The sequence below is a fragment of the Ahaetulla prasina genome, chromosome 5 (genome assembly GCF_028640845.1).
Source record: "Ahaetulla prasina isolate Xishuangbanna chromosome 5, ASM2864084v1, whole genome shotgun sequence".
NCBI lineage: Eukaryota > Metazoa > Chordata > Lepidosauria > Squamata > Colubridae > Ahaetulla > Ahaetulla prasina.
In genome coordinates this window covers 67107972-67125003 of record NC_080543.1, presented here as the reverse complement: position 1 = coordinate 67125003, position 17032 = coordinate 67107972, and the positions used below count along the sequence as shown (strand labels likewise).

Here is a 17032-nt window from a genome sequence, read left to right as displayed (position 1 = left end):
AGCAACTTCTTTTGAAGCTCTGTGAAGTAAGCCTTATCAGAGAAGGAATGTTCTGTGGCTATCTCAAAGGTGTTGATACATTTACAGGCAAACATTGCAACCTTGACATCAAACAGATTTCTGCTTACATGATAAAAGTTACCAGACTTACCTATGCTGATATTTTTGCACATAAGCAATTTCTCAAAACTTGCTCATGCTTATATTTGCACATAAGTAATTTCATATACAATTTCATAAAGGAGTTCATATGGCATAATATTCCAACAGACTAGCAAGAATTTGCAAGTAATAAATCTTAACTTCAGCTCTTAAATAGCTTTCCTTTGAACTAACTTTCAATTTGAGTGGATTTAAAATGGCGTTTGCAATATACAAAGGAAAGTGAAACTATAAAAGGACAAAGGAAGAGAAGAACATAACAAGCTACTTTTTAAATGGAATGAATAAGAACTGTTAATGATTTTTTTTCTTTTTACCTTTTTCTTTATCACAATGTTTAAGAAGAAAAGTTTATTGATTTTTTTTTCTCTTTTTGGTAGATTTTACAGTTTAAGAATGGCTCTTAAGCAAACAGAACTAACTACTAAAATCTTGGAAACTTCTTCACTTCAAATATGGAATTTTTTTTTTATAGGAACTTTTGGAGGCTTATCTTTTCTTAATAAGTTTTTAAACAAGATATTTTTACACCAATATATTAAAGATTGGAAATTCTTTATTGTTAGATGTTAAGCTGATTGGTGAACAGATGGTGGAAAATGTGTAAGATAAAGACAAGGGGAAGGAGAATGCTTAAGATTTGATTTTGATGGTATTTTTTTTAAATATATATATATATAGGGTTTAATTTTTACAACTGACTTATTTTGGGTATAAGGTGTTACTATTTGATATATGTGAGGTATAAAGGAATCGGAAGATGGAATATTGTTTAACTTTTGGAGGACAGATAGAAAAAATTATGGATGTAATGTTGGTATTTGGTTAAATAGAATTTAATTGTTATAATTGATATATTTTGGATATAAGTTATAATTTTAATAATGTTATTTGACAGATGTAAGGTAAATTGAAGAAATATTAATATTAGCAATGTTATTTGATTTATGTAAGTGATATTAAAGATATGAGAAGATAGAATATTGTTTATTTTTGGAGATTGGATAAAAATTTAAGAATTTAAGCTGGAAATATGAATTATATTTGGGAGACTGTTTAAGGAAGAAAGGTATATTATAAAAGAATTTCTGATGAATACTGGAAGATGGAATATCGTCTTGGTCTTGATTGATGAAGATTGGATATTAAAAACTATAAGATTCTGAAGACTTCAGGAGTGGAATGGATTGATATATATTTGGTGTTAATTGATGAAGATTGGATATTAAAAACTATGTATTTTATTGATGAACTGGAAATACTAATTTAATTGGAAGATTCTGAAGATTTTAGGAGTGGAATGGACTGATATATAATGGACTGGAAGAAGAATGTACTTTTTTGTTTCTGGAAGGGGAGTTAAGGTCTTAGAGAGAGGAGTGACTATGGATTATGACTTATGTTGTATTTTAATTTATGATTGTTAATTTTATACCCTGTACTTTGTTCTGGGAAGTCTCGGGGTGGGAGGGGAGGAGGGAAGGGGAGAGGGGGAGATGAAGGATCAATGTAAAGGAATGATTGAAGATATGTAATTAAGAAATAGAAATAATTTGAAATGAAATCGGGCTGCTCAGCTGCCATTTCAGAAGGAATGGAAAGGAGAGGAGAGAGTGAAGGAAGAAAGTAGGTAGGAAAGAGAGAGGTAGAAAAGGGGAAAGGAGAGGAAGGATGAAGAAAGTAGGTAGGAAAGAGAGAGGGTTAGAAAGGGTGGAAGAGAAGAGTAGGGAAGGAGGAGAGGATGTAGAAAAGCGAAGGAGAGGAAGGATGAAGAAAGTAGAAGAAAGTAGAGAAGGGAGGAGGAAAGGTTTGTTAAGGAAGGAAGTGGTAGCTGGGCAGGTCCGAATAAGTAACAAATGAAAGTTAATGACTAATGTTGAATAAGAGACTGTATATTGAATAGATTGTTGGAAAATGGAAATAAAACTTTTTTACTAAAAAAAGAAAAACCTCTTAAAATCTGTTTTTCTTTCTTCTGTTCATTTACCATATATATATTCTGACTACATAACTTTTTTAAACAATAGGTTTTGAAACCTACTGTTTTGTGGAAACTTTTCTCCACATAAGTTTGAACCACAACCATGGAATCCTTCAGTGGTGGGCTTTCTATGACAGTCATTCAGTTCTCAAGAGACCTAGTTCAGTTCTCTCTGTGCCAGTAGCAGATATTTGTCTCGGAATAAAGAAAACTAGTAGTAGATTTTAGTAGTCAAGCTGAAGCTTATCAGTCATTATTTTTAGAAATAAAGAGGTTTCAAAGAGGTCTGAAGAAGATTAAAAATCTTCTTCCGAAACATTAGATCTGTCACTCAATGAAAAATATATGTCAACTTCTTATAATATATAATATATAATAATAAATAATTTATTCTTTGTATATTTGTCCTAATTTCCTATTTGCAAAGTATTGGTGATAATACAGCATTTTTTGTTTTTGATTAATTGTATTATTTCCTTTTTGTAGGACAGAAATATAAATCATACAATTGTAGCACATTTTTGTCTTTTAAATTCAACATATACATAGCAATCTCCCAATTGACAGAAAAAATGCTTTAGAATAATTTAAACATTTTTCCAGAAACATTTTAAAAATCACATTTCCTACCTCTTTTTCTCATCTATTTAATAATTCTTACAGTACATTCTGATATTTGATAGTTTCTAACCTAAAAGGCTTTGGAATAACTTATTTTATCCAGTTTACAATCTTTAATCTTTGCTACAAGATTATGGCCACAGCAAAGATACTGACCACACAATTCATTGTTCTGTTTTCCCATCTGACTGTGCAAGTACCTGTAATGGATTTTAAAAAAAATAATGATCAGTCAGTTTTCAATTCGTAAAATGGCAAAATCTCTAACCAATATTTTATAGCCTATATTCACTCACAGGGAATAACAGATATCTATTTCATGGTCATATTGGACTGTGCTGTTTTTTAAAAATATATCTGAATTCTTTCAGCCTTATTTCATATATTTAAGATATCATAACCTTGGTCCCAATATAGACTATGTTGTGATACACTTTATTTATTTATTTCTAGCTGATAACCTGGCATTGCCTGGGTATTTATTTATCCCAATCCTGTATTAGACAGGAAAAGCCACTGCTCACAGTGGTGAGAATTAGAGACCTAATTCCCCTGGCCAACAGCCTGGGAAAAATTCTACAGGAAACAGCCTCTGAGGTGATTATCTGCATTAGCAGGCACCTTCCCACCCCCACCCCCACAACTTGCCCTCTTTGCTTGAAGCTGAGGGCCTAGGGGGTTTATTTTTGGTTTGTTTGTTTGTTTTTTGTTTAAGAACCAATCCCCCTTACAAGAGGGAACCCCACTGTGGAGTACTGTGAAGCCGTTACCATGGCAACTCCATAGTGATGTACATTAGAAGCTATTTTAAGGCACAACAGGCTGTATCTTAACGGAACTTGAATACAAAAGGCACACTATCACTGTCAAAAGTACTGTGATTTGACACTATAAATATACTTTATTCCTTTTCATTTCAGCAGCCCAGGCGTTCCAGAGTTATGCTGGCGCACACACACACACACACACACACACACGAGAGGTGTTAGGGGTGTCTTACCCCCACAGTATTTGTTTCCAGAGAATAAGTCATCTGTGTACCATGTTTGGTTGAAATTGCTCAAGGCGTTCCAAAGTTATGCTGGAACACACACACACACACCCCAGGGGTGTCTTACTCCCACAGTATTTGTTTCCAGAGAGTAAGTCATCTGCGTACCAAGTTTATATCAAGGAAGAGAGAGAGGGGGAGAGGGAAGGAGGGAGAGAGGGGGAGAGAGGGAGGGAGGGAGGGAGAGAGAGAGAGAGAGAGAGCGGGGGGAGAGAGAGATTCTATCTCTCTTACAAGTCAAAGCAATCTAATTAATGCCTTTCCTATTTTACCCAACAAGCTGTTAGGGTAAGTTGGGGTGAAAGCAAGAATGCATACCTACAGTAATCCAGTGAACTTTAGGACAGGCTGAAAGAAAGTGGAGATTCAGAAAAACCAAAAGAAGCTAAGGTTTACTGCATTTTGTCAATCAAACTTTTGCTACCTTGTTTCCCTGAAAATAAGAGCCACCCCATAAATAAGCTCCAGCCTGATTTTTAGAGGTGGGCCTAATAGAGGCCCTAACCCAAATATTAGCATAGGGGGATGGGCACAGCCAGCACAAGAGGCAGCAAGTGCGCGGGGGCTGACGGTGTCCAACAGGAGGCGGCAAGTGCGCGGGGGCTGACGGTGTCAATCTGAGACCTGGGGGGGTGGGGCCAGCATCGTGGGCAAGAGGGTTGCAAACCCCGATGGCTCCGGGGTTTGCGCCGATACCTCCCCAATCTGGGGGTCTGTCATAATTTAGGATCGGACCGCAGCTGCCCTGTAGGGGCAGCGAAGAGTGGGGGAGCCGCCGGAGCGAATGGGGGGGCTGCAAACCCCCCGCAGCTCCAGACTCTTTCCCCCAAACCCAACGGGGAGGAATGCAGCTGCCATCGTCCATTGTGGTGGTGGCACCAAAGCCGCGGCAGCCACAAGAATGAGCAGGAGGAAGAAACATCAGGAGACAAATTGTTGAAGTCGGGTGAGTTGTGAGCTCACGAAGAAAAAATATTTTAAAATAAGCGCAAGCACTGGGAGAAACCTTCAGTTGGGCGGCTAATTGAAGAGGAAGTGAAAGTGGAAAGAATTAATTTGACGAATATACACTCTGGAATTGAATTAGCTCTGGGGGCTTGGAATGGAAGTAGAGCCCTATTTAAATAAGGAAAGGAAAAATAAGTTTTTACTAAGTAATGATTTGGAAAACCCTGGAAGTGTTAATGGACTATAAATGGAAATTAAAGATATAATGAGAAAAGTATAAAAGAAATATTTGAACTGTTATTAAATAAATGTCTCAAATCCCTCTACTCTAAATCTATGGAATATTAAAGCAACCTACAAGAGAAAAATCCTGGAAGATAAATAAGTTGGACACAAAATGAAAATGAATATTTTAAATTGAGAATGCAATTTAAGAGAAGATATAATAAAGATGGAAGAAAAATGGGGGAAAAAATTGTTGTTTTGGACTTAAAAGACTTAATCAACTTTCAATATAGTTAAATAAAAACTTGGGAAAATTAACCTCCATTTACTGAAGCATTTGAGAACAAAGAAGCTTCGTCACCAAAATGGCTACTTATTATTTGTGAGCTGCAACTGTTTCAAGATGACACCTAGAAGTAGAGGAAGATAGTAAGAGTTGAATAGCTTTCTTGTGACTATTCCCACGAATGATTGGCGTTTTTGGGACTGTGCAACAATTTTGGAAGAGAATTTTAGATGGTGTGCTCTTGGATTACAGATTTGGAGTATTTGTTATTTAAGCAAGGATCCAAAGGCAGAGAAAGGCTGTAATAATAATAATAATAATAATAATAATAATAATAATAATAATAATAATAATAATAATAATAATAATAATAATAATAATAATAATAATAATAATAATTATTATTATTATTATTATTATTTAATTTTTATACCGCCCTTCTCCCGAAGGACTCAGGGCGGTGAACAGGCAAATAAAATAATACAATATATTACAATAAAACACATTTTAAAAAACTTATTCAAAATAGCCTAAATTTAAAATACCATACAAAATATATATATAAAAAAATAAAAATAAACCCCAATAAAATCCATATTTAAAACCCTATTTAAGCCAGTCCTGCTCGAAAGAATAGATATGTCTTCAGCTCGCGGCGAAAGGTCCGGAGGTCAGGAAGTTGTCAAAGTCCTGGGGGAAGCTCGTTCCAGAGGGTAGGTGCGCCCACAGAGAAGGCTCTCCCCCTGGGGGTCGCCAGCCTACACTGTTTGGCTGACGGCACCCTGAGAAGACCCTCTCTATGGGAGCGTACCGGCCGGTGGGAGGCATGTGGTAACAGAAGGCGGTCCCGAAGATATCCCGGTCCTATGCCATAGAGCGCTTTAAAGGTGGTAACCAACACCTTGAAGTACACTCGGAAAACCACAGGTAGCCAGTGCAGCCTGCGCAGGATCGGTGTTATATGGGAGCCACGAGTGGCTCCCTCTATCACCCGCGCGGCCGCATTCTGAACCAACTGTAGTCTCTGGGTGCACCTCAAGGGGAGCCCCATGTAGAGAGCATTGCAGTAGTCCAGGCGAGAACTGACAAGGGCGTGAGTGACCGTGCATAAGGCATCCCGGTCTAGAAAGGGGCGCAACTGGCGGACCAGGCGAACCTGGTAAAAAGCTCTCCTGGAGACGGTTGCCAAGTGTTCTTCAAAAGACAACCATCCATCCAGAAGAACGCCCAGATTGCGCACCCTCTCCATCGGGGCCAATGACTCGCCCCCAACAGTCAGTCATGGGTGCAGCTGACTGTACCGGGATGCCGGCATCCACAGCCACTCAGTCTTGGAGGGGTTGAGTTTGAGCCTGTTTCTCCCCATCCAGACCTGTACGGCCTCCAAACACCGAGACAGCACTTCGATAGCTTCATTGGGGTGGTCAGGGGTGGAAATGTACAGCTGGGTGTCATCCGCGTACAGTTGGTAACTCACCCCAAAAGCACTGATGACCTCACCCAGCGGCTTCATGTAGATGTTGAACAGGAGAGGCGAGAGAACCGACCCCTGTGGCACCCCACAAAGGAGGCGCCTCGAGGTCGATCTCTGCCCCCCTGCCAACACCGTCTGTGATCGGTCGGAGAGATAGGATGAGAACCACCGAAACACGGTACCTCCCACTCCCAATCCCTCCAACCGTCGCAGCAGGATACCATGGTCGATGGTATCAAAAGCCGCTGAGAGATCTAGGAGAACCAGGGCAGAGGAATAACCCCTATCCTGGGCCCTCCAGAGGTCATCCACCAACGCAACCAAAGCTGTCTCCGTGCTGTACCCGGGTCAGAAGCCAGACTGGAACGGGTCTAGATAGACAGATTCATCCAGGTACTGGGGTAACTGATGTGCCACCACACTCTCAACAACCTTCGCCACGAAGCAAAGGTTGGAGACTGGACGGTAGTTGCCCAAAACAGCTGGGTCCAGGGAAGGCTTCTTGAGGAGGGGCCTCACCACCGCCTCTTTCAAGGCGGTGGGAACAACACCCTCCCTCAAAGAAGCGTTGACAATCCCCTGGAACCAGCCTCGTGTAACCTCCCGGGTGGCCAGCACCAGCCAGGAGGGACACGGGTCCAATAAACATATGGTGGCATTCAGCTGCCCCAGCAACCTGTCCATGTCCTCGGGAGCCACAGGATCAAACTCCTCCCAGATGGTCTCAACAAGACTAGCCTCCGTCTCCCCGCCCGGAACTACCCAATTTTGGTCCAAACCGTCCCGAAGCTGAGCGATTTTGTCAAACAGATACCTGCTGAAATCCTCAGCACAACTCTGTAAGGGATCATCGCCACCCTCCTGATGAAGGAGGGAGCGAGTCACCCTAAACAGGGAGGCTGGGCAGTTCTCTGCTGACGCAATGAGGGTAGAGACATAGGCCCGCCTGGCCTCCTTCAATGCCACCAGATAGGTCTGAGTAAAAGACCTAACTAGTGTTCGGTCAGCTTCGGAACGGCTGGACCTCCACGCGCTCTCTAGGCGTCTTCTCCGGCGCTTCATCTCCCTCAGCTCCTCGGAAAACCAAGGAGCTGGTTGAGACCTACACCAGGTCAGAAGCCGCAAAGGCACGACTCGATCCAAAGCGCCCACCGCGGCCTGTTCCCTGGCTCATGCAGCAGCACTGGCAGCAGGCGGATGCAGAGGCAGAGGCGGAGGAAAGGCAGGTGATCCTGATGCCCTGAGTGGGCAAACTGCCCCAGCCCAGCCACAGGCAAGCTGAGAGACAGTGGGACAGAAGGCTGCAGATTGGGATGGCCTGCCTTGTCCCTGTGCCTCTGCCTGGCTCTGCCATGCACTTTTCATTTGCTAATCACTCTGTTTCAAAGCACCCAATTTGCAAGCAGGCAAAGCTTCCAATCTCTGTCTTTTCTCCATCTGGCTGAAAAGTGTTTGGGTGCCTATGGGTTGCTTGAGAACAGAGCAAATTGCTCTGTTCCCAAGCACCCCATAGGTGCCCAAACACTTTTCACCCAGAAGAAGGCAAAGCTTCATCTGCTTGCAAATGGGGCACTTTGAAACTGAGCCAGTCGCTCCAGTCTCCATCCGGGCGAAACGTTTGTCTGCCCTAAGTAGCCCTGTAAACTGTTGCGGCTGCATGCAAGCAGATGGTAGGATTGGGCGGCCACCCACAAAATAAGACTTCTCCTGAAAATAATATCTAATGGGTCTTCTGGTCCCCCAAAAAATTATAAGACCCGGTCTTATTGTCAGGGAAGTCACACTACAAACTACTGTACAATTTATTAGTTTGGACTCAAAACACTGTGTAAAGCACCAGGCAACTCTAATTCATTCAATAAATCCTGCAAAAACTCTAGCCTAATATAATTGTGAATGCAATCTTTGTAACAATGAAAATTGCACAGAACTGTAGATCACAGGCATCACCTCCACTGTTTCAGGTTTTAGCCAAACAACCCTAATTTCAATCGCTAATAATTTACGTATACTATGGGAGTTGTCAAATTGTATTTCAACTGATATAGGATGCCTATTGTCTGCAGTTTTGTGCACTTTTCATTTTATACTTTCATTAAAAATTGAAGTGATACTTTTACAGTGCATACTTTAACCAATGCTTTTATTTGCTGCAGCTTGATATTTACCATCAGTTGTAGTATCCCAAAAACATGAGCTTGCAGTATGCAGACCAGCCCCACATTTCTGCATCACAGCACAGGTCACTAATTGATGGAGCAAACATTCAGCATTCATTAATAAAGCAAGAAACTGATAAATTATTCAAATTTGCAGACTTTCCTAATGAAGATTTTATTGGGTTGGGGATAAAGGGCAACTATAAGAAAAACCTCTATCGTTAAAATGGCAAAGTATATAAATGAAAATCTTCCACTTTTTTCCAACATTAATTATACCAATTATGCTACAAAGTTTTCTTTTCTTTTTTCAGAAAGATTAAATTAACAAGATTCATTTTTTCGTTCTCCTTAAAAAATCTTTCCACTAACAATTCTAGAGATTATATGTACAGATTTTTTGGGGTAAAACTTGCTAACTTTGCCTTCAGTAAAGAATTCTTTGTACGTTTAATTTTCTGCAAAATAATCACTATTGCACTTAAAAGGCACAGCATCTAAGTATATCTAAAAATATGAGACCATGGGCTATGAATACTTTAGTCCAGGGGTGAAATCTAAAAATTTTCGCTACTGGTTCTGTGGGCGTGACTTAATTGGTGGGCGATGCTTGGTGGTCAGATGACTGGGTGGGCGTGGCCAATAACAATAAATAATAAAAATAATAAACAAACTATACAGAACAATAAGAGGTACCAAAAATCAACTTTCACACTTTACACACACGCAACACAACACAACTGACTCACACACAATGTAAAAGCAGCTGCACTTCACCCAAAATGGCCCCTGCAACAAGCAGGAACCTCATCCAGCCACAAAAAGCTCAAAAATCAACTTTCACACTTTATTTTTTTTATTTTTTATTTTATTATTTGAATTTATATCCCGCCCTTCTCCGAAGAATCAGGGCGGCTTACATTGTGTTAAGCAATACTTTACACACACACACAACACAACTGACTCACACACACACAAAATGCCACATACAGCTTTATGAGATTTTGTGTACTTGTGTAGTTAGAGTGAAACACTACAGAAATACACCAAATCTCAGAAAGCTGCACAAATATTTTATTTTATTATTTTATTTTATTTATATTTTTTAGATCAGGGGCCTCCAATCTTAGTAACTTTAAGGTTTGTGGACTTCAACAGGAAAGCTGGCTGAGGAACTCTGGGAGTTGAAGTCCACAAGCCTTAAAGTTACTAAGGTTGGAGACCCATTTTAGATAAAAGCAGGTAAATTTAAAACTTCCTTAACTTTAAATTGCTGTCTAAAAAACCCCAACTCCTTAAAAAGAACCCAATTAACTATTTTTTAATAGTTTACTTACCCAATTGGAGGCAGCCAGTTTAAGTTGCTCATCGAGGAGATGGATTGCAGGCAGGCAGATTCAGTTGCTAGCTGACGCAACTGATTGCAGCAGCCGAAACAAAGCAAGGCTTTGTGAGCCTGAAAGGAACAGAAATTATAGGCAAGTGGGGATGGCCAATTGGCTAGGCATGGGCAGGGCTGTTGTAAGAGGTTGTAAAAAAGTGATTTTAAAAGCCTGTGATGATGATGCAACTCAGCTGGGATCGCCAGAGGAAAAAAAGATTTTAAAAGGCTCTCTGACGACCCCAGCTGAAGTTGCCTGATCGCAGTCCAAAACCTCTTAAAAGGATTGTTTTAACAATCTCTTCAGCCGAAGAGCTTGTAGAAAACATGTTTTTTTAAAGGTTCTGATGATCAGGCAACTCAGCTGAGATTGCCAGAGGAGCCTTTTAAAACCTTTTTTTTTTTTACAACCTCTTCAGCCAAGAGGTTGTTAAAAAAAAAAACTTTTAGGGTTCTGATCATCGCAGCTGAACCGCATGATCATCAAAGGCTTTTTTTTTAACTTTTAAAAGAATTTTTTCGGCTGAAGAAAAAAATGCTTTTAAAAGTAAAAAAAAAACTACCTCTGATGATGGCACGGCTCAGCAGGGGCAGGAAGCGGGGGCCAGGGATTTTTGCTACCGGTTCTCCAAACCACCAGCCGCCATCGCTACCGGATCAGGAAATCCGGTCCGAACTGGGAGCATTTCACCTCTGCTTTAGCCCAACAAAACTAGATAATAACAGATTTGAGACAGCTACACAAGAATCTGGTTTTCTATAGCTCTTTTGCTGATTTAAATATACTCACTGGAGATATCTGGGCATGTTTCTGCTTTAAAATATTTTACTCTATAACATAATAAAAAAATAACCCTCCCTTTTTACAACTCTGTAATGCCTTAATTGGCCAAAAAAGATTACCAAGGCTCCTTGTATTTCTCCTGCTCCTTCTATATTTGTACCTGCCTCATGGGAAATGAGAATTAAATCCTAATCCCACATCTATCACTTTAAATATGTCTTCTTGATTACGGAGTTGAAGTCTCAGGACAACTGGAAAGAATCAGCATGAAGAAAATTGCTTTAGAAGAAGCTATTAGTATAGAATCTTAATTTTTCACACAAAGAAATAGTATTGTATATTCACAATAAGTCTTACCAATATACTTATATGTTTTTCCCAGTTTTACCAGATTTGCTAGAGACTGTTCTACTATAGTAGCAATCAATTTATTCACCCTGTCATGGTTATAATCTGCTTTGCCTAGAACACCTTCTATGCACTGAAAAAGAAAAGAAAATAATAAAATAACAAGTAAAAGACTTTTATAGAAATATAAATGTAAAGTTTCCATATAATGAATGGAAAATAACTCAAAATTCATGGTGCTTTTTCTAATGTCTAAACTAGAAATTATAAGATATTAATTAGAAAAGCAATCAATCAATAATCTCAACATGTCTACAATATCTCATTGTGTTGAATTTACATATTAATGCAACAAATAAAAGCAGCATCTCATTTGTTTTCATGGTGCTGGACTTCTCTGGCGCAGTTGTAAACATATTATGATACAGATTAAGTTTTCTAGTTAAACACAAGAAAAGGCTTCATCGCAATACTAGAAACACAATTTACCATCTTTACAAAATTAAGCAAGTTTATTACTACAGCAAAGAATTCAACAGAACACTTGTTGCTACTCATAATTTGCTCAGATCTTAAACAGCCTTCTCGTGACCCAAAGGTCTCCTTCCAATCAAAGAAGGATCTCCAATCTACAATAATTCTGCAAATGAAATGAGTGAACACCAGTTGACACTTATTCACCTTTATCCTCGGATTCAAGCACTCCTATGTTAGCTAGGTTATCACTCACACCCAATTATACTTTAGTCTGAGAGTACAGGACTATATAGATTGTAGGAAACAGAACTGACAGAAATACAGATAGTCCTCAAGTTACGAATTTAATGGAGCCTGGCCATTCCATTTGTAACCTCTTCATGGTAGTGAATCTCATACCTTGAATGAGATCACTCTCTCCTTTCACCCACGCATTCGCTAATCGAATGCAAGGCTTGTTAAATGCACATGAGGTATTTCAGGGTAGGGAACGCCATGAGGGGGCCTACTGATGGAACAGGCCATCTGCCTAAGATCACCTAAGCCCCACTGAAATACCTCATGATGGCTAAAATTGCTTCCCCCCTCCACCACAACCTGCCGCGCCGGGTCACTTACCCGTTGCAGGCTGAAATGGAGCCTCCAGGGCCAGATCTGAGCCTCCGGGGCTGGATTGGGCCTCCAAGACTCCATTCGACCACCCATAGGCCTTTCCCAGCCTGTTGCAGACTGAAATGGAGCTTCTGGGAACCAGAAACTCCATTTCAGCCTGTAACAGGCCTGGGAAGGCCTCTGGATGGCCAAACGGGCTTCTGAGGGGTGGATCCACCCCTCAGAAGCTCCATTTCAGCCAGCAATGTGCCGGACGAATGTTGCAGAGCCTCTACGGTTGTTTGTAAGGGCGAACAACTACCATGGTGCTGTAAGATTTGTAGTTTTGGGCCTTGTTTGGAAACACTTGGGGGCAACCCAGGGGATTACCTGTAACTTTCTGCTAGTGTGTATCCTCTGATGTACATGTTCCACTCACAGATATTTAAAATTCAGATCATTGTCTTGATCTTAAAATGTTAAAAACCTGAAAAATCTATTAATTAAATATGAATGCAAAGTTTGGCTATCACCATAGCTATCAATACTTACTTCCAAAATTCAATAATACACCAAATTAAATGCTTATAGGATTATAACTCAAGTCTTTCAAAGATACCATATTTTTCGATGTATAAGATACACTTTCCCCATCCTCAAAAGTGGGTGGAAATGTCTGTGGTCTTATACAGTGAATATTGCCGAAGCCCCCACCCTTCGGCCTCTGCCTCCCAGCAATTTGCCTCCTTGCAGCAAACAGCCAACAGCCTGGTCAACTTCAGCACAGCCTGATTTAGCACTAGCAGCTGATTGGCAGTTGGATCTGCCTCCCAGAATACCGCCTATCAGCTATTCCAGGCTGTGGGGATCGCCACTGCCTATTGCCGCCGCCAGCACCTATCCCTGCTACCTGGAACGGGCCAAAAATGGGGTGCATGAAGGCCAAAAATGAGGTACGTGGGGGTGGCAATAGGCGGCAGCCAGTGGTGAAAAGCAATATTTTTTGTTCTGTGGGCGTGGCTTGGTGGGTGTGGCAGGGGAAGGATACTGCAAAATCTCCATTCCCACCCCACTCCAGGGGAAGGATACTGCAAAATCTCCATTCCCACCTCACTTTGGGGCTAGCCAGAGGTGGTATTTGCTGGTTCTCCAAACTACTCAACCTGTTCTCCGAACTGCTCAAAATTTCCACTATCTGTTCTCCAGAACCTGTCAGAACCTGCTGGATTTCACCCCTGGCGGCGGCAGCGAAGGGTGGTGATGGTGGCAATGGCTGGTGGCGATCCCTGGAACAGATGATAGCCAGTATGCCTGGTCAGCTATTTTTTAATTTTTATTTATTTATTTGTTATAACAGTATACATAAGCATAAGCATGAAGTATCTATACAACATATAAGTATATATATGAGTATGAGCATGTAATAACTATACAAATTGTATATAATGAAGGAAACAGTAGGACAGGAAAGATAGGCACGTTTGTGCTCTTATGCATACCCCTTATAGACCTCTTAGGAAAGGGGTGAGGTCAATAGTAGACAGTTTTGGGTTAAAGCTTTGGGGACTTTGAGAAGAGACCACAGAGTCAGGTAGTGTATTCCAAGCATTAACAACTCTGTTACTGAAGTCATATTTTCTGCAATCAAGTTTGGAGCGGTTAATATTAAGTTTAAATCTATTGTTTGCTCTTGTATTGTTGTGATTGAAGCTGAAGTAGTCTTCAACAGGAAGGACATTGTAATAGATGATTCTATGAGTTAAACAAAGGTCCTGTAGGAGGCGGCAGAGTTCTAAATTTTCTAAACCCAGGATTTCAAGTCTGGTGGCATAAGGTATTTTGTTGTATTCAGAGGAGTGGAGAACTCTTCTTGTAAAATATTACTGGACACATTCAATTGTATTGATGTCTGAAATGTGGTATGGGTTCCAGATAGGCGATCCTATATTCAAGAATTGGTCTAGCAAATGTTTTGTAAGCTCTGGTTAGTAGTGTAGTGTTTCTGGAGAAGAAGCTACGTGTTGTGTCCCACTCCTCCGCTGATGGCCAGGTCAGGGAAATCCGAATCAGGTGTGCCTCTGCAGCTCTGCCAAAGTCCTAGCAAAGTCCTCAGGGCAGGCAGGAGACCAGAAAGTGACTTCAGCAAGATATGTTTAGACTTTGCCTGACTCAGAGACTGCCAGAAAGCAGATCCTTTATATAGGCCATGGGGTGTGGCTCCATGACTCAGCACTTATCCAGGTCTGCCCCTCCCTTCCTTCTGTTGCCTCCGCCTATCAAGTCTTCTGACGCGAGAGTCACTCCAATCGGCAGCTGTTGGTAATTGACCTTCCTCAGGCTCACATGCTGTGGAGGAGGGGGAGGGGTCTAGTTGCTCCGTTTGCCTGGGCATGGAGCCAGAGCTGGGGGCTGGAGATACTTGCTCTTCTTCAGCCTGTCTGGGCATGGAGCCAGGGCTGGGGCCGGGAGATGCCCCTCCTCAGCCTGTCTGGGCATGGAGCCAGGGCTGGGGCCGGGAGGCATGCTAGGACATTCTTCAGCGTTCGGAAGCAGATAAGCAGACCCCGACTGTGGTGGTGAGATCAGACGAGACACAACACTATACCTCACCGCAGGGCCCTTCCCCCGGGGCTGACGATCGGGATGCGGTCGGGCCGGGTTCTGCTCATGGAAGGCCCGCACCAGGTCCGGGGCGTGGACGTCGGAGGCGTTGACCCAGGTGAACTCGGTCCCGTACCCTTGCCACGCAACCAGGTATTGGAAACGCCCCTTCAGCCAGCGGAAGTCGCGTATGCTGTGCACCTCGTACTCCTCCACCCCGTCCTCGTCGACAGCACCGGGCGGCGCCGGGCACCGGAGGGGGCACGGCGGGGCCTCAGGGACCAGCAAGGACTGGTGGAAGATGGGATGGATCCACATGGAACGTGGCAGGGTCAGCCGTAGGCCACCGGGTTGATGACCGCTTCGACGGGGAACGGACCGATGAACCGGTGGTCTAGTTTCCTCACTGGTCGGTCGGTCGGACGGGAGATGCTTTGTGGAGAGCCACACGCGGTCTCCGACCACCAGCGGGGGTGTTGCCCGTCAGGAACGATCGGCGACCCGCTTGTAGTCCTCCTTGGCCCGATTCAGCTGCCGACGCACCATCTGCTGGACCGCGTGCAACTCGGAGAGAAAGGACTGTGTCTCGGGAACCGGGGAGTCCGGGTGCGCCAGAGGGAAGAGCCGCGGATGGTACCCCAAGTTGGCCAGGAATGGGGTGGTCTGGGTGGAGGTATGTTGGGAGTTGTTGAATGCGAACTCCGCCAGGGACAGGTAATCGGCCCAGTTGTCCTGCTGCTGGTTCACGAAGCACCGGAGGTACTGTTCTAGGATGCCGATGACCTTCTCCGTCCCGCCGTCGGTCTCCGGATGGTGTGCCGACGACAGGCATACCTGTACCTCCAATGCGGCCATCAGGCTCTTCCAAAAGCGAGCCGTGAACTGCGCCCCACGGTCCGACACCACCCTGTCCGGCAGACCGTGGAGGCGGAAGACGTGCTGCAAGAAGAGACGGGTCGTCTTGGCGGTGGTGGGCAGCCCGCGGCACAGGATGAAGTATGCCATCTTGGTGAGCATGTCCACCACCACCAGCACCGTGGTGAACCCCGAGGACGGTGGCAGGTCCGTCAGGAAGTCCATGGAAATCGGCCCCCAGGGTCTGTCAGGAGTCGGCAAGGGTTGGAGGAGACCGGGAGGGGCCCCCGTGGCGGCCTTGGCTTGCCGGCACGGCACGCAGGACGTCACATAGGCATGGACATCATGCCGCACCCGGGGCCACCAGAAGGTCCGCGTCACCAGGTTGAGAGTCTTGAAAAACCCGAAATGGCCCGCGGCAGGGTTGTCGTGCCACTGGGCCAGGACGAGGGACCGGAGCGGTCCCGTGGGCACATACAACCGCCCCCGGAACTTGAGTACGTCGTCTTCCAATGTCCACGGAGACGTGGGGCCCGCCTCCGCTCGCCGCTGCTGAGACCAGGCGTCTTGGCGCTGCGCCTCTCGCACCCGGGCCCGTAAATCCACCGGTTCCCGGGCGGCGGCCCAAGGCTTCCGCCGGCAGTAGTCCGTGGAGGAAGAGGGTCTTGGGCGCTCAGGTACTCCGGCTTACGGGACAGGACGTCTGCCCTCCGGTTGTGGCCGCTGGGGATATAGGTGACGCGGAAGTTGAACCGGGCAAAGAACAGCGACCACCGGATCTGCCGCTGGTTCAACTTCCGCGCCGTGGTAAGATGTTCGAGGTTCTATGGTCCGTTCGGACCTCCACCTGATGCCGGGCCCCCTCCAGGTGGTGCCGCCATGCCTCGAACGCGGCCTTGATAGCCAGCAACTCCTTTCCCCAGATGGTATAGTTGCGCTTGGAAGGGTTGAGTTTCCGCGAGTAGTACGTGCAGGGAAAAAGAGTGCCGCCATCCGCCAGGGCCTGTAGCAGCACCGCTCCGAGGGCGACATTGGGGGCGTCCGTCTCCACCACGAAAGGCCGGTGCGGGTCGGGATGTCGCAGGATG

The 17032-nt window shown here is 43.8% G+C and overlaps 1 protein-coding gene across 6 annotated transcripts in view; it reads right to left on the bottom strand.

Annotated features, from left to right (window-relative positions):
* Positions 1 to 1855: 1855 nt before the first annotated feature.
* Positions 1856 to 17032, bottom strand: part of DYNLT3 (dynein light chain Tctex-type 3) — a 34232-nt gene continuing 19055 nt past the window's right edge. For 4 of the 6 annotated variants that reach the window (XR_009155256.1, XR_009155254.1, XR_009155255.1 and 1 more), the window contains 4 exons: positions 11430 to 11553; positions 10245 to 10363; positions 8917 to 8994; positions 1856 to 2964 (listed from right to left, as the gene is read on the bottom strand). Coding sequence is in view for 1 of the 6 variants with exons in the window: in XM_058184466.1 (XP_058040449.1) it covers positions 2888 to 2964; positions 8917 to 8994; positions 11430 to 11553 (279 nt within the window). In the remaining 5 variants the exon portion in view is untranslated. The remainder of the gene's footprint in view (positions 2965 to 8916; positions 8995 to 10244; positions 10364 to 11429; positions 11554 to 17032) is intronic. The other 2 variants (XR_009155253.1, XM_058184466.1) reach the window with 2 other exon arrangements.